General features: G+C 53.4%; 1 protein-coding gene across 3 annotated transcripts in view; it reads right to left on the bottom strand.

The window, feature by feature from the left end:
- Positions 1 to 636: 636 nt before the first annotated feature.
- CHAF1A (chromatin assembly factor 1 subunit A) overlaps positions 637 to 15,738 on the bottom strand; it is a 38,357-nt gene continuing 23,255 nt past the window's right edge. Inside the window, exons 5-15 of one of the 3 annotated variants that reach the window (XM_049876444.1) lie at positions 14,043 to 14,272; positions 13,435 to 13,495; positions 12,955 to 13,023; positions 11,427 to 11,653; positions 10,482 to 10,650; positions 10,228 to 10,308; positions 9,714 to 9,806; positions 8,364 to 8,622; positions 5,672 to 6,162; positions 1,523 to 1,619; positions 637 to 1,122 (exon numbers count right to left, since the gene is read on the bottom strand). In XM_049876444.1, the coding sequence (XP_049732401.1) occupies positions 1,022 to 1,122; positions 1,523 to 1,619; positions 5,672 to 6,162; positions 8,364 to 8,622; positions 9,714 to 9,806; positions 10,228 to 10,308; positions 10,482 to 10,650; positions 11,427 to 11,653; positions 12,955 to 13,023; positions 13,435 to 13,495; positions 14,043 to 14,272 (1,878 nt within the window). In that variant the 3' untranslated portion in view covers positions 637 to 1,021. Of the gene's footprint in view, positions 1,123 to 1,522; positions 1,620 to 5,671; positions 6,163 to 8,363; positions 8,623 to 9,713; positions 9,807 to 10,227; positions 10,309 to 10,481; positions 10,651 to 11,426; positions 11,654 to 12,954; positions 13,024 to 13,434; positions 13,496 to 14,042; positions 14,273 to 15,738 lie in introns of those variants that run through there. The other 2 variants (XM_049876445.1, XM_049876446.1) reach the window with 2 other exon arrangements.

Below are 15,738 nucleotides of genomic sequence, written 5' to 3'. Positions count from 1 at the left end.
AGATGCCGAAGAGGTTTCAGTGGAGCTGCCAGACTAAGCAGGACTAGGAAGAAAGGCCTGGTGACCGACATCTGAAAACCAGCCAGTGAAAACCCCATGGATCACAATGGTCCAATCTGCAACTGATCACGGGGATGGCGCAGGCCTGGGCAGCATCCCGTTGAGTTGTGTGTGGCATCACCATGAGTCGGGAGACTGGCTTGACAGCGGCTGACAACTGGGTTAACACTTCCTCGCTATGTGGCCCCACACGGGAGTCTGCTCTCATCCAGCCTCAAGGACTGGAAGCCAGAGCTGAGGTCCTGGCAGCTCTCGGTGGAGGAGCTGCACTCAACCCTTGTAGGAACACACATGGCAGCCTCCCTCCCAGGAGGAGCAGGCAGGACCAGCCAGCAGTGCCGACAGACCCTCGCTTTCAACTCAAGGCCCTCGGAGACGGCGAGGGTTTAAAGACAGCAGGTGGAACAGCGTGTCGGGAAGGGGTAAAGTTCTGCGCAGATGCTGTAGCACCAGACACGGAGGTTGGGGAGGCGGGTAGTCCCCTCCTAGCCGAGAGGCCTGGGGCAGGTGACTGACTGCACCCCCCTCAGACCCAGCACTTTTAAAGAACAGAGACAGACCAGGTCTGGGCTAGAGAATAAGTTTATACACAACCCCCCTTGTGACGCCCAGGCACCCACATCACACATGCCTGCCAGGGTGCCCACCTGCGGGTTCCAATTCATTTACAAGCATCTGACCCCAGCCCCTGACATGGGGCCGCAGCCATGCAGGCGCCCAGGCATGGAGCCACACTGCAGTAATGCTTTATGAAAGGAGCAGGTTAATAGGCAGCTTTTGGGGAAGTTTTTACAAGTATCAAAAAGAACTAGTCAAACATCCTATATAAACTTTCCAGCCCTCCAGGGAGGTCTGCCAAGCGGACAAAGTGCTCTTTCCAGGGGGTCGGCAGTACTTTCAAGTATCTGATGCGCGGCTGAGGACGCCTCATCACTGACCAAGCTCGGCGGGCCGCGGGCACTCAGGACAGGAGGAGCGCACTCACAGGCAGCGGGCCCTCACAGGTGTCCACTCTCACCGACCCCACAGCTCCCGAGGAGGTGCCACATGGGGTCTGGGCCTCTGGAAGGCAAGAGATGGTGTCTTAGCTGGCAGCACCCCCCATGCTCGTGTCACCAGGGCCTGAAGCAGCCCAGGCCTTCTAGGATGTGCTGTGATCTCGCAGTGGGGAGCAAAGGGGGAAAACTGCAGCCGAGATGCGTCCCTTCCAAGCAGCTGTGCTCCCTTCTGACCCCTAGTCACATCCTGCTCCCTCCTCAGCTCAGGGCCCTCCCACAGCTCAGAGTAAAGCCTGATCTTGGCCTTTACAGGTGACGGAATGGGCCCCTTCCTTCCTTCCTCAGCCTGGCCCCTGCCTGCCACCAGGCCCACTTCATCTTCTAACTCAAGTCCCGTTGTTACAAGGCAGTGAGAGTGCGTAGGCTCTTCTGGAACACGCCCAGAGTGCTGGACCCCTTCTCACCACCAACGTCTGGGATGTCCACCATCACGCAGTCGCCCTCCTCTTCCTCCTCCTCCTCCGTGTCCGCCTGGAAGCCATCCATGTCCCCAGCTCCAACCTGAACAGACGATGGTGCATGGCAGTCAGCCGTGGCAGGGGTTCCTGGGATGTGACCCCCACATACCCAGTCCACTAAATCGCCAAACGTGTTCAGAGTTTCCCCATATCCTCTGCCCATTTGGGCAGCAAATTCTCCACAGTTGAGAAGTCTCTGCAAACCTTCCAGCAGAGGAGGTCTTAAGGCTCCCTAAATGAACTAAATTCAGATCTCTCCACACCACTGTCATCACTATTTCACCTCATTACAAAAATACTGTGTGACTACAGAACCCTTGGTGTCTGGCTTGGTTTGAACAAGAAGCATGATTTCTGTGAGCTCCTGACAGGACGCCCCAGCTGCGAACTCGGTCAGCCAGCGTGGTCCACCCATGTCCTCACAGCTTAAACCCCACAGCCCCGGCACTTGACAGTTCTTCCTCTTACACTATGCTTGGGCCAGCTGTGCCAGTGAGAACACACTCTGGCCACTGTGGATGGAGGTCAAGGGGCCAGGGGTGAGGTGGGGTAGGCCTCTACTGAGCATACAGACATGGAAAGCAGGAGGACCTATTTCAAACACGCCACCCCCAGGGGTGCCCACCCACTCCGTAATACAAGAAGAAAAGCAGGGTGGAATGAAAGGACACTTCTGTCAATAGGGAGGCCATCTGTCAGGACACTGTGGAACTCCTCTTCCACAAAAGTCTCCATTTGCCTTGCAAAGGAACAGCAAAGCGAGAGCACTCAGCTTCAGCAGTGCAGGGCTGGTTCCCCGGCTCGGCCTCTAAGGGCAGATGGTGCTTAGGTGAATGGGCTCCTACAACCCCCAGGTAATGCAAAGGATGAATGTGCTCAGCTGCTAAGCGAAAGGCTGGAGGTTCAAGTCCACCCAGAGATGCCTTGGAAGAAAGGCCTGGCAATCTACTGGAAAATCAGCTACTGAAAACCATACAGAGCCCAGTTCTACTCTGACACACATGGGGTCACCAAGAGTCAAAACTGACTCGATGGCAACTGGTTATGTGTTCCCAGTTCATAGATTCCACCCATGGACTCCTGTCCAGATGAAGATCTTACTAGACCCACTTCATCAGGTGATTGGGGACATCACAGAGATAGGACCATCCCAATCCCCACCACTCCCCAGAGCAAGCACTGTCGCCGTGAGGATGGCAGGGCAAGCTTCAACTACGTGCTTCAAGAGAATGTTTCAGTAGAGGAGAGAGTACCAGCCACGTCCTAGCCGCGCTGATGAAGGCCATGCTGCCGTGGAGGTGTTAGTTTGCTGTGTTCGTTAGGAAGAACACGTGGATTTCATGATGGTCATCCCAAGTGAAACGGCCCACACCAGGCCCCTCCAGAGGGGAAAGGCCGGTGGAGATGAACTAGGTTTTCTTTTGGTCTACAACTTCCCAGAGGAATTACCATCCACAACTCTCCAGGCACAAACTGGATCTTAGACAGCGTTCTGCAGAGAGAATTCAGGCCGACGGCCCTAGGTCCACTGTGCTAGGAGCTGTTTGCAGCTAGTGAGTGGAAGAGCCTGTCACCTTACCTGCCGTTACTGTAGATGGTAACAGAGACAGAAAAGAGGGACATGGACAAGCACTCAGAGGACACTTGGCAAAAAGAAGAATAAAGCCTGTGTAACAACTATTCTCTTTTAGTTTCACTCTGATCAGATTATTTTTGGTTGGAAAGGGCAAAAATGCCCTCCCGCCATTGTAAAATCAAACTGAGGCTCAAAGAGTTACGTCACAGCAGAGATCGCACAGGTCGTGGTGGCAGAGCTGGAGCCAAACTAGTCCCAATTCAGCCCACAAGGTTGTAATACCCCCCTTGAACACAGGACTTTGAAAAATTCTTGAAAATTAAGAAAGCCCAACTCCATCTAAAATATTTATACATCCTTCCCTGTCTGCTTCAAGGGCGAATGAAGAAAACCAAAGACACAAGGGAAAGATGAGTCCAGAGGACTAATGGACCGCAACTACCTCAGCCTCCACCAGACTGAGTCCAGCACAGCTAGATGGTGCCGGCTACCGCCACCGACTGCTCTGACAGGGACCACAACAGAGGGTCCTGGACAGAGCTGGGGAAAAGTGTAGGACAAAATCCTAACTCCAAAAGAAAGACCAGACTTACTGGCCTGACAGAGACTGGAGAAACCCTGAGAGTTAGACACCCTTTTTTTACTCAGTACTAAAGTCGCTCCTGAGGTCTACCCTTCATGAAGCCAAAGACTAGACAGGCCCATAAAACAAACAACACATGTAGTAGCTCAACCACGTATCGAGACTAAATGGGCACAGCAGCCCAGGGGCAAGGACAAGAAGAAAGGAAAGGACAGGAAAGCTAGTAATGGGGAACTCAAGGTCGAGAACGGGAGAGTGTGGACACGTCCCAGGGTTGGCAGCCAATGTCACAAGACAACGTGTGTATTGTTTAATGATAAATTAATTTGCTCTGTATACCTTTATCTAAAGCACAATAAAAAAATGAAATATTTATACACATTTATAGTTTAGCAAAGGATCCCTGGTAGCACAATAGTTGAGTGCTTGACTGCTAACCAAAAGGTTGGCAATGTAAACCCACCAGTGCCTCCAAGGGAGAAAAGACCTGTCGATCGGCTCCCCTAAAGATTCCAGCCTAGAAAACCCTATGGGGAAGTTCTACTCTGTCACGTGGGGCCACTATGAGTCAGAACCGACTCGAGGACACCTAACAACAGCTTAGCAACAGCAGTCTTCCAGGATGCAGAAATATCAGTGAGCGGGCCTCTAATCCCACCCTCCTAAATTCCATCTGCCTTTTCCACTCGGTATAAGGTGGCCCCTATTCCATGTACAACCACAAGCTATTCTCCGGCCCCACCTCCTTGCAAACCAGAACCAGAATTTTGCTTGGAGTGTTGAGATCCCACTTCCCGACTCTCCTGCAGCTACGGGTGGCCGAGCCGAAGACTCCGGTCAGGGAGATACAGGTGGAATTTATGCTTCTGGCAAAGTGGGAAGCGCCGCCCCCCTCCTGGGAGGTTCTGGTCTCCCTGTCCTGCTGCCTGGAGGTGCAGCTGTCATCTTGCAGCACGAAGATGAAGGCCACCCGCTAAGGAAGGTGGGACTTCTGTTGCTGCAGAGAAACCCCTAGATGTTTAAGGCACGGTGCTAGGTGCTCTGTGATCTGTAGCCCAACACAATCCGAGCAGATTCGAGTGCTGTCAAGTAGTGGCACCCTGCTTGGAGGAGCAGCAGTGAGGTTGATGGCCTCCAAAACATCCCAAAGAGCCAGTGGCTCAGAGCTTTCCTCCCCTCAATACATTTGTTGGGCTGGCCCCTCCTTCCCCAGGGTCAGTGTGGTGCTGGGTTCCTTCATGTCAGAATCCCAGAGAAGGCCTTTAAAAATGTTGATTTTAGGGCATGACCTCAGAACTGTAGTTGTGTGCCATCAAGTCGATTCTGACTCCATATACCAGAGCAGAATTGCCTCATAGGGTTTCCTAGGCTATCATCTTTACAGGAGCTGGTCTCCAGGTCTTTGGCCTGTAGAGCTGGTGATGACTTTGAACCACTAACCTTTCAGTTAGCAACTGAGCGCTTAACTGCTGCACCACCAGGACTCTTTATCTCAGACCTACTCAGTCGAAAATCTAAATGTTTGTCCCACTCCTTGGGTGATGCTCACGCCTCACGCGGTTTGGGGCACCCAAGCGTGGCAGCGAGCAGTGGGTGGGTGTTCTGACACTGAGCACTGGTGTTTCCTCAGGAGTCACCCCCAGCCCCCAGGCCAGGGCAGGCCCCCGGCGATGGCCCCTGTGGCTCCACACTGGCCCCTGCTCCGCACTCCTTGGTTGTAAGTACCCAGGTGTTCCCTCCATGGGCCCTGTCGGGCTCCCTCACTAGATGGGTGTTTGTCTACAGGGTCCGGCGGGGTGCTGGCACACAGTAAGTGCTCAGTGACTGGGTCAAATTGAATGTTAAACAGAACAAAGAACGACAACAACATAAGCCCCCTGGCGGGGGTCCTCCCCAGCCATGGCCGGGCCCCCACCTCGCAGCCGCCGGTGCTCACCTGCCCGTCGTGCCTACGCTTCTTCATGAACTGCGTGATGCACATGCTGCCGGCCGACTTCCTCTTCAGAGAGAGCAGTGTGGCTGGGCTGGGCCCCACGGCGAGGGCGCTGCCACTGTCCTCCCGGGCAGTCGAGGGCACTGCAGTGATGTAGTTCCACTGGCAGGGCACGGGCAGGTGCTCCTGGTCGAAGCTCTTGAGCACCTGCGGGTGGACGTACCAGCACATCCTGAAGTCAGGCCGCTTCTCGTACACCGAGTTCTCGGAAATGATCCGCTTGAGCCTGGCCTTGGATGGAACGGTGGTGTCGTCGCCAGCGGTGGGGGTCTGTGGGCGGGAAGAGCCGGGGCTCGGGGGGCTGGTGGAGCTACTCTCGGGGCTGCCGGTGTCCCTGCTGAGTAGGCCTTGGCGGCAGCACTCCTGAAACTCACGGATGATCACCTTGCTCCCGTTGACGTTGCCATGTAGCAGCGGGAGCAGCTGGGCAAGGACTGGCAGGAGAGGAAGAAGCCGTGAGTTGGAAACAAGCGACGGCACCGCGGGCTGAAGAGTGAGCCGAGGCCCTGACACTGTGGCCCCCAGCCACTCTTCAAACCTGGAACCAAAACTGTCGCCCTTAATGGACCACGGCTACCACCAGCCCCGACCAGACTGAGTCCAGCACAACTGGATGGTGCCCAGCTACCACCACCGACTGCTCTGACAGGGATCAAAATAGAGTGTCCCGGACAGAGCTGGAGAAAAATGTAGAATAAAACTCTAACTCACAAAAAAAGGCCAGACTTACTGGCCTGACAGAGACCAAAGAAACCCCGAGAATATGGCCCCCAGACAACCTTTCAGCTCAGTAATGAAGTCCCTCCCAAGGCTCACCCCTTGGCCAAAGATTAGACAGGCCCATAAAACAAAATGAGACTAAAGGGGCACACTAGCCCAGGGACAAGGACCAGAAGGCAGGAGGGGACAGGAAAGCTGGTAATGGGGAACCCAAGGTCAGAAAGGAAGAGCATTGACATGTTTTGGGGTTGGCAATCTATGTCAGAACACAGTATGTGTATTAATTGTTTAATGAGAAACTAATTAGCTCTGTAAACCTTCATCTAAATTACAATTTAAAAAACAACTGTCCCTTGAAGTTCCCTTTAAACTAAGTAACAGTTTAGCTCAAAAAGGAAAGATTGTCACCCTTGAGTATTGCGTTCTTTATAAGACCAAACAGACAACAACTATTCTAAAGCTTAGATGAGAAGGTTGGGGGGCAGAGCTTGTCCAGGGGAGTGAAACAAGCAGAAGAGAACTAACGAGGATGCTGACACAACGTGAAGGATGTAGCCAGTGTCACCAGTCATCGTGTGTAGAAACTGGAATGGGAAGGAGTTTTGCGTGTATATTTTCACCAAAAAGAAAAAGACAAGCGAGCACAGTTCTCAATCTATCAGCTGCGGGGCGCGTTGGAGGGAAACGTGAGGCCGTACGGTGCGTGCACCCTGCTCTGGAAGGGATTCTAGGATGCGCGAGTCTCACGAGGCGAGCTCGGCTCAGGCACTCACAGAATGTCGCTTCGCCAGCTTTATGCCTGTACTTTGCGTTAGTAAGTGGCTGTCACCTCATTCTGAGTGTGATGGTTAATTTTACGTGTCAGCGTGGCTGGGCTATGATTCCCAGCGTTTCGGCCAAACACTAGACCAGTTTCTGTTCCATAATGCAATGCAGTGCAATGTGACCGCCTCCCAGCGTAATGTCATGTACTCCATCAGTTGAAAGGGGAGTTCCCTCAGGGCATGGACCGCCTCTGGCCTAGAGGTGTTCTGGAGAACTTGCTCTCCCTACTCGGCAGCCTGACGACCGCCTGACCTTGCCAGCCCACCAGGCACACGAGTCAATCCCTTGCGGTAAATGTCTATCTGTATCACATGTGTCTCACTGGTTCCGTTTCTCTACAGAACGCTGAGGAAGACACCAAGTACCTCTTCCTCTCCGGTGTGTCCTGGGGCAGTCCCAGCCCATCACTCCCCAGCTGGGGGACCCCCTTGGGGGGCACTCTCTGTGCCTGTGTTGATGTGGGAGGGGCAGCCTAAGCACAGCTGCTGCCTTTCCCTGCGACCGTGAGTGAGCCTCATGCTCAGGACCAGACATGGGGGCCTGGCTTCCTGGACAGTCGGAAGAGGGGGCCGACTCCCTTTCTGGGTGCTCAATAGATCCCACAGCACCCGGTGGCCTATCAGCACATCCTTGCTGTGTACATTAGGCACGGCAATATTCCCAGAAAACCACTCTCTGCTCTGTGCCCGTCCCATTCCTACAACTGTTCCCGGGGCAAGGGGGAAAGGAGCTCCCTCACCACAGCACGAGAGGGTGCGTGAGGAACACCAGCCCTGCATCAGCTGCGGGGAGTTACCCTGCCGGCCATGGGGACCAACATCACAGTGAAGCTGATCTGCTGCCTCTTCTCTGTGTGTGCGAGGCGCCCTCCCCCTGCTTGTGTGCAGGAAGCGCCCGGCCCCTGACCATGCGACTGAAGCTTGTTTTTCGAACCCTGACCTCGCCTCAGCAGTTATTTGTTGGAAAGAGTTTTGACTTATGAACCCAGTTGCCTAGCAGGACACCCGCCCTTAGACTGGAGCGTTCTGGGAACCCAGGCCCTACACTGAAGGAGAAGCCCTCTCCCCCAGTGCTTTCATGGAGCACTCACTCTGGTGGTCCCTCTTCTCTTTCTTGGAGGCCTTGGGCATCTGTTCCTCCTCGGGGGGCACCATGTCCAGGAGGCAGGCCGCAAACTGCTGCAGCACCTTGAGGTCGGTGCCAGCACAGCCATCCTTCTCAGCCGCCCAAACACAGCCGATTTTCACGGGCTGGAGGACGCGGAACCGCTTCCCCTTGGCTAGAAACTCGTCCCACTCTTTGGCCTTCAGTTTCTGGCGAACCTTGTGGTTCTCGGGGTCAGCACATTCCTTGCAAGGTAAGGTCAGAAGTTTATTTACAGTGCCCACACCCCTCAACCTGGGCATCCTGCAGTGGCTCCAACTCCCCAGCCAGGGGGCAGGGGGCTGTTTTCGCAGCTGGGGCCAGTGCAGAAAATGCCCCCTTCTCTGGCTCCGTGACTACGTCCCAGCGTTCCCCTTCCAGTCCAGTGCCAGAGGTGAGAGGCGTTTTCAGTCAAGGGTGCATTCCCACCCCTCTGCTGTTTCCAGTGCACGCACCCTCCCTGGCACCGACTGGCGCAGCCGGTATTTTTATAACCTCACCCACTGCGCCTCTGAACACCAGTCTGCGAGTTTCCTAGTTAATACGTGGCCACAGAGCTGTCCAATCGCCAGCCCCAAACCGCACATCCAACCTGGCACCACAAAGCTGGGCCTCGTCCCACATACACACATCGACAAACATGTGGGACCTGGTACCACTGAGACAAACATGACGGAGGGCCCGACAAGACCCCATTGGTTAAAAATGCACCACGACGACGTGCCCTCACATCTGACTGTGAAATACAAACTAGGCCCCACCACGACCTGCTTTCCCATCTCCCTGCCACCCAAACATCCAGTCAACAGGCCCTGGGAACGGCTTACTCAAGAGTTCCACAGCTCAACAGAATTCAGACAGGCACGGGGAACCCTTCTGGGGAGACAGGGAAGGCTTCTCCATCCTATTTTGGGTGGCGGTTTCACTGATGTAGTCAACTATCGAAGCTCATCAAACTGAACCCTGGAGGTAGGTCTATGTTCCTTGTCGTATGCTAATTATGCTTCCTGCTAGCCCTCTAGGCCACCGTACCCACTGCCACAGCAGTGACCCATGGAGGTGTGCTCTGACCAGAGGCTCTGCTTGCACAGCACCCCTCACTGAGGATTTCGTCCCACCTCTGCAGATTCCACCATCCTCCCTGGCAGATCCAAGTTCAGAGCTCAACCACTCCCACAGATGAACCTGCCGACCCAGGAGCCCTCCTGGGCCATGAGGTGGGCTGTGGCTCGTCTTCCCCGCCCCGCTCTGGCCCACACAAGCTCCTCTCTGAGCTGGTCACCCGCCTCCTCCTCACCTCGGTCACACCTTCGTCCTCAGACAGGTACCCGTGGGGCACAAAAAAGCCATCGTCCTCATCTTCATCCTCACCCACCTCATCATCATCATCCTCGAGGAGAGAAGACAGTCAGTCCATAACGTGCAGAAACAACACGGTCCTCGTTCACTATCTGAACCTACTGCCCTGAAGGCTGTTTCCACGGACACTTGGGCGGCCCGCAGACACCTGCTGACAGGGGCCCTCTTGTTACAGCAGGGCTGGGGGCAGGCAGGTGTAAGGCAAAAGGGAAGGATGGGGCTGCGAGAGGACCACAGGGAACGCGTGTGTGCCCTCCAAAGGGGAGAGACACTGCTCCGTTCCAGCCCGCAGCGGTGAAGCCAGCCCACTCTCGCACATAAGATTGTCTGAGAGAAGCTGAGGAAGCCAGATTTTAAATACCAGCTCAAGTTTTAAGACCTAACAGTGCAGGTCAGACAAGGTGCGTCTGCTGATGAGCCAAGCGCTGGGGCCACCCCAGGTGTGTTCTCACCCCTTCGCTGTGGGAAAGGGACTCCCCCGGCTCCTCCTCTTCCCACTCATCGTCACTGTCCACCTCATAGTCAAGGAGTTTCTGAAACGAGAAGCACGCAGTGTCTCATCATTGTTCTCAGGGCTGGGAGACAACGGCAGCACAGAAAGGCCAGGACACTTACAGCATCCAAGGGGCCGTGTGAACAAGGCCAAAGGAAACATGGGGAGACAGTGGTACATGTGTGCCACCCCCTCACCCGGTCAGACCCTCACCCGGTCCTGGGCCCAGGGGTTCCTCGGACGGATGATTGCCGTCTTCTTATTCCACGTGCCCCAGTATGCTGGTCGGTGGTTCTCAGAAAACTGCAGCAGCTTCATTCTGCCAAACTTCTTCCTTTCGGGAACGCCATCTGCTTTGCCGCTCTCCACGATCACCACGTCACTGAGGGACACAACACCGCCCTCAGCAATTGGTGTGCACACCACCCACAAGTCCTCCCAGGGAGCTGCCTCCTGATGGAGCATGGGCTAGCCAGCATAACCGCCTGTCTGCAAAGAAAGCTAAGGGACGTTCCCTGAGGGACACATACGAAGAAAAGATGTGGTGCGGGCAGGAAACAAGGAGGAAGAAAGATAAGAAGAGTACCAAACTGCTGCTCAAGAGCACTGTCAATAGGTGGGGTTGTGTACAGAAAGTGGAGGCCCTGGTTGGCGCCAACAGCCAAGTGCTCAACAACTAGCAGGAAGGTTGGTGGTTCAAACCCACCCAGGGGCACCTCAGCAGACAGACAGGCCTGGCAATCTACTTCCAAAAGGTCACAGCCTTGAAAACCCTATGGAGCACAGTTCTCTGCACACACAGGGTAGCCATGAGTCAGCATCGACTCAGTGGTAATGCTTGGAAGAGCAGGACAATGCCCTGTGTGGCGGCTGACACCAAGATAAGAAGGGCCCTCCAGGGGGAGACCAGGGAGCTGGGAGAGGCTTTCTGAGAGGCTGTCACTGTGTACACAAGGGGTTTCAGAGGCTTGAAGGATGGCAGAGAGGAGAGGCCTAAGTGACACCAGAGCCCAGTGCCAAGGCCCAAGAGGGAGACGACTTGCCCAGGCCTCAGGCAGCGGCAGACCCAGGTCCAGGCTTCTTGCCCAGTTCCCCAGGGCTGGTCCAGTGGCTCTCTGGCCTCACCCGTGGGAGCAGGGCAATCTCCCAGTCACTCGCCTGTTGAAGATGTCTGCATTCCGGTTACAAACAATGGTGGGCCCAGATCTGAGGGGTCGCCGGCCCTTTAGATCCTGCAGGAAGGAGAAGCTGCCACTCTGCTGCTGCAGAAGCTGGTCTAACTGGTCACAGAGGTCCTGATCGAAGGCTGTCCGGCACAGTGGGGCAAGAACCATGTGCTCTCTAATCTCAAATGGGGCAAACTTGCCACAGGAGCCGGCCAGGGTCTGAAATTGAGAGGAGACGTGGCGGAACCCCACTCAGCAGTGAAGCGGATGGGCCACTGCTGCCCACCATGCTGGGGTGATGCTCAAAGGCCGTGTCCTAAGTCAAGGGGCACACGCAGAAGGCTACATGCTGGGTGAGGCCATTTACATGAGATCCTGGAAAAGGCAAATACTACAGGACAGAGATCAGGTCAGCAGCTGCCAAGGCCGGGGGTGGGAGGAAGGGACTTATGACAAAGCAGCACGGACAGCTGTTTGGGTGACAGGAAGACTCTGTTATCTTGATTATGGTAGTGGTTATGTGACTCTACGGAGGTCCTGGGCAGTGCAAACAGTTAATGCACTCAGCTGCTAACCAAAGGGTCGGCGGTTCAAGTCTACCCAGAGGCACCTCGGAAGAAAAGCCTAGCGATCTACTCCCAAAAACCAAGTCAACGAAAACCTTATGCAGTTCTGAACAACAATAATGTAAAAAAAAAAAAAAAAAGGTATTGCTACTGGTCTGTTCTAAAATGTGTTTAAACCCCAGGAAGAGAATACAAAATAGCCAATATTCCAAAAAGTGTTCTTTTGTTTCTGGAAAGAAATTACTCTGACCCATGATGAATACCCAATCAAAATAAGAAAGCCCCATGAGGCAGCAGGGTCCAGTCCACAGCCGACAATGAGGATGGTACGGGACCAGGCAGAGCTGCCTTCCGCTGCGCCTGGGGTCGCTGCAAACAGGGGGCCGACTCGACAGCAGCAGCAACACACACACACACAAATACGTGTAGGGACGTGCATGCAGAGGGAAGATCTGGGAGGGAACCCTTCCATCTGGGAGAGACGGTAACCTCCGGAGAATGGGGTGAAAAGAGAAGGTCCTGAGCTCGCCACATGGGTGCTGGCTCAGTTCTGACCTGCCAGCTGATGGACAGGTGCCAGGTTGAGGAGCCAAAATTCTGGGCTAAATTCTACACTGCTGTTCTATGGCTAACTTTGCTGCCAGTCTTGAGCATACGTTTCCCAAGGGTTAAGAACACGGTCTTCTTCTCTCATGCCTTCCTCTGAAGCTCCTAACGTGAACCGGTCATTAAGCAACTCCTAGACACCAGGCAATTTTACCAAAACGCGCCATTTGGCCATTCCAGAACGTGGCAAAATGATAGAACACTTAACTTCTAGGCCTCACCAGAAACAGAGGCTCCCTGCGCACCAAGGATCACCCATTGATGGAAGGGGAGCCAGATGGTCAGAGGCCCCTTTCGTTTTTAAAAGGCCAAAGCCCCCCAGCACAAGAGAAGAAGCCGGTTTCTCACCTTGGGGGCTTGTGGAGTCTTTGGTTTCTGGAAGAACCGTGTGATCTCAGCCTTCTCAGCTTTAATGCGCTGCAACATAAGAGAAGATGACGAGGAAGAAGAAATCAAGAGACTTGGTGTGGATATGTTTGTGTCTTAAGACAGAGGCCTCCCGAGGTGACCTCCCAGCATTTTTGAGTTGCATTTATTTTGACTTTAGCTCTCAAGACCAATAGGCTGGCTGGTGGGTACCAGCTCAGATGTCAAAGAGGTGTGCTTGTTCTCGTGGGCACAGCACCGGGCTGTCAAGTCAGCAGCAAGCCAGCCACAGGAACGAGCTACAAGAACCTCCTGCTGACACCCACACATCAGTCCCAACACCTGGAGCCTGGGGCAGCAGTTCAGGTACCGCTCGCTCCCTGCTCAGAAGAGCCCCAGGTTCTGTGCTGGGGAGGCCAAATATCAGAGATGGGATATAGAAGTCCCCTGGGAAGACGTTACCTTTTCTTCTTCTTTTAACCGTTTCTCCTCCTCTTTTTTCCTTTTCTCCTCAAGTTTAGCCCTGTGAGACATGGAATTAAGTGTCAGCTAACCAGTACCTAAGAAGCCCTGGTAGTGTAACAGTTAAGCGCTCAGCCTCTAACCAAAAGGCTGGTGGTTCAAACCCGCCAGTGGCTCTGCGGAAGAAAGACATGGCAATCTGCCTCCGTAAAGATGACGGCCTAGGAGACCCTATGGGGTAGTTCTACTCTGTCGCGTGGGGTTGCTGTCCGTCGAATTCAACTTGATGGCACCCCACAACAACCAGTACCCAATAGACAGAGACAAAACCACACTCCTGAGTGGCAACACCCATCCCCAGCTGGTGAAAAACCTGAAGCGTCCCCTGGTGTGAAGAGGAAGAAGGCGGGCAGCAGAGCATGGAGCTCCCTGTCACCCTCTCACGCCTGTGGCTCAGTGTGTAACCCACGCAGAAGAAGTAGAAGGAATTCGAGGAATTCAAGGAGCGCCACCCCCTCGCCTTCTAAGCACCCCAGCAATGGACATGCAGGATGGCCGGCCCCAGGGAGCAAGGGCTGCAGCTTCGCCCAGACCACAAGCAGACTCACTCGAGCGCCTCTTGCCTCTCCTTGCGCCTCTCCTCCTTGAGCCTCTGCTTCTCCGCCTTCTCCTTCTCATCCTTCTCCCTCTTCTCCCGTCTCTCCTTCTCTTTCAGCTCCTTCTCTTCCTCTTTCTTTTTTCTGGCCTCTTCCTTGGCCCGCTTGGCCTCCTCTTTCAATTTCTCCTTTTCTTCCTTTTCTGCTTGTAACCTCAGTTGCTTGCCCAAGCGCTCTTTGTCCTATGGCCAAAACACAAGTCAACAGATGTGTCCCCTAAAGATCTCATGGCTGGGGGTGGGGGGTGGGGGAAGGAGGATAAGAATATGGAGGGGTGAGGGGCTGTGCTTAAGTGGAATGGAAGGAGCCAGGGCCGAGTGACAGGAAGAGCCTCATGTCATAAATCCTGACACAGAAGTGCTTTTTATCCATTGCAAAGACTACCTTCTGTTATGAGGAAAATGATGAGAATTAGCCATTTGTCACAGTATCTGGTGGGCGATTCAAAATCAGATTCATTTAAAATAACCTATCTTTGAACCCGAGGCGAGTTTATTATTTTTTTACTAAAAAAAAGGGGGGGGTGGTGGTGGCAGGCAGCTCTCTGGGTTGTCTATGCAGGCTTCTCTATTAGGTTTAAACTGCATTTATTTAACCAGAAAGCTCGGGTCAGAATATTAGTTGTAAAGAGAAATGGAGTCCTGATGCATGCCACAACATGGGAAAACCTTGAAAACATTATGCTGAGCGAAATAAATCAGTCACAAAAGAACAAATATTTTATGATCCCACTTATGAAAAAGGCAACTGTAGAGACTGAAACTTAAGAGTGGTTACTAGGGGCAGGAGCGACGGGGGAGGGGGAGTCCCTGCCTGAGGGGCACTGAATCTCTGTTCATGGCGGTGAGACACTTTGGAAAAGGACAGCAGTGACAGTCACACAACACGATGAATGTCGTCAACGTCCCTGCATTGCACGTGTGAAAACTGTTGAACCGGCAAATGCTTTGTTATATATATATTTTACCATAATTAAAAAAAAAAAAAAGAAGATAGGAACAGGTGGCAGGGAGGGGGAAACAAGCAAGTTACGGTCAAATAGTCAAAAACACCCACAGGTTTTGCCTCTTCTACCTTTAAAACAAAAACTCCCCACCCCACCCCCAAAACACCAGACTACAGAATCTATTTTATTTCTTTTGAAATAGAACACTGGGGCAAGGCAAGGATGGGGAACCTGCTGGGTAAGTCATAAAACTGTGGGGGAATAAATGAGAAAACACAAAAGGAGAAAATACAAATCTTTAAAGCCATTTCTCAGAATGTGAAGAAAAGGTGAAGTGTTAAGTGAAGAGAGGACAAATGAAGTGTCATCTCTGTGACTACAGTGCTGTCATTTCATTACTGTTGGAAAACCCAGCTAGTTTCTTTTAAAGTAGGAACACTGCACTTTATCACATCCGTTCCTCATTCCAAAGAATCAGGGCAAGACCCAGGGCGTGGAGTTATTCCATAATTTTTAGTTCAGATAAAACAAGCCCACCTGTCTGACCAGACAGATGGTCACCTGACACACCACAAGTAAGGAAGGTGTGGAGGTAATGACCCATGGAAGACGGCCTTGCCCACTGCCAGGGGCCTGATGATCAGTTTTCCTTTTGGGCGGAGGAGTATGCACTTGCCTTTGGAGAGAACACGCTAAAACGTC

This window comes from Elephas maximus, chromosome 3 (genome assembly GCF_024166365.1).
Source record: "Elephas maximus indicus isolate mEleMax1 chromosome 3, mEleMax1 primary haplotype, whole genome shotgun sequence".
NCBI lineage: Eukaryota > Metazoa > Chordata > Mammalia > Proboscidea > Elephantidae > Elephas > Elephas maximus.
The sequence above is the reverse complement of the archived record's forward strand: the minus strand, read 5'-3'. Positions and strand labels throughout refer to the sequence as shown.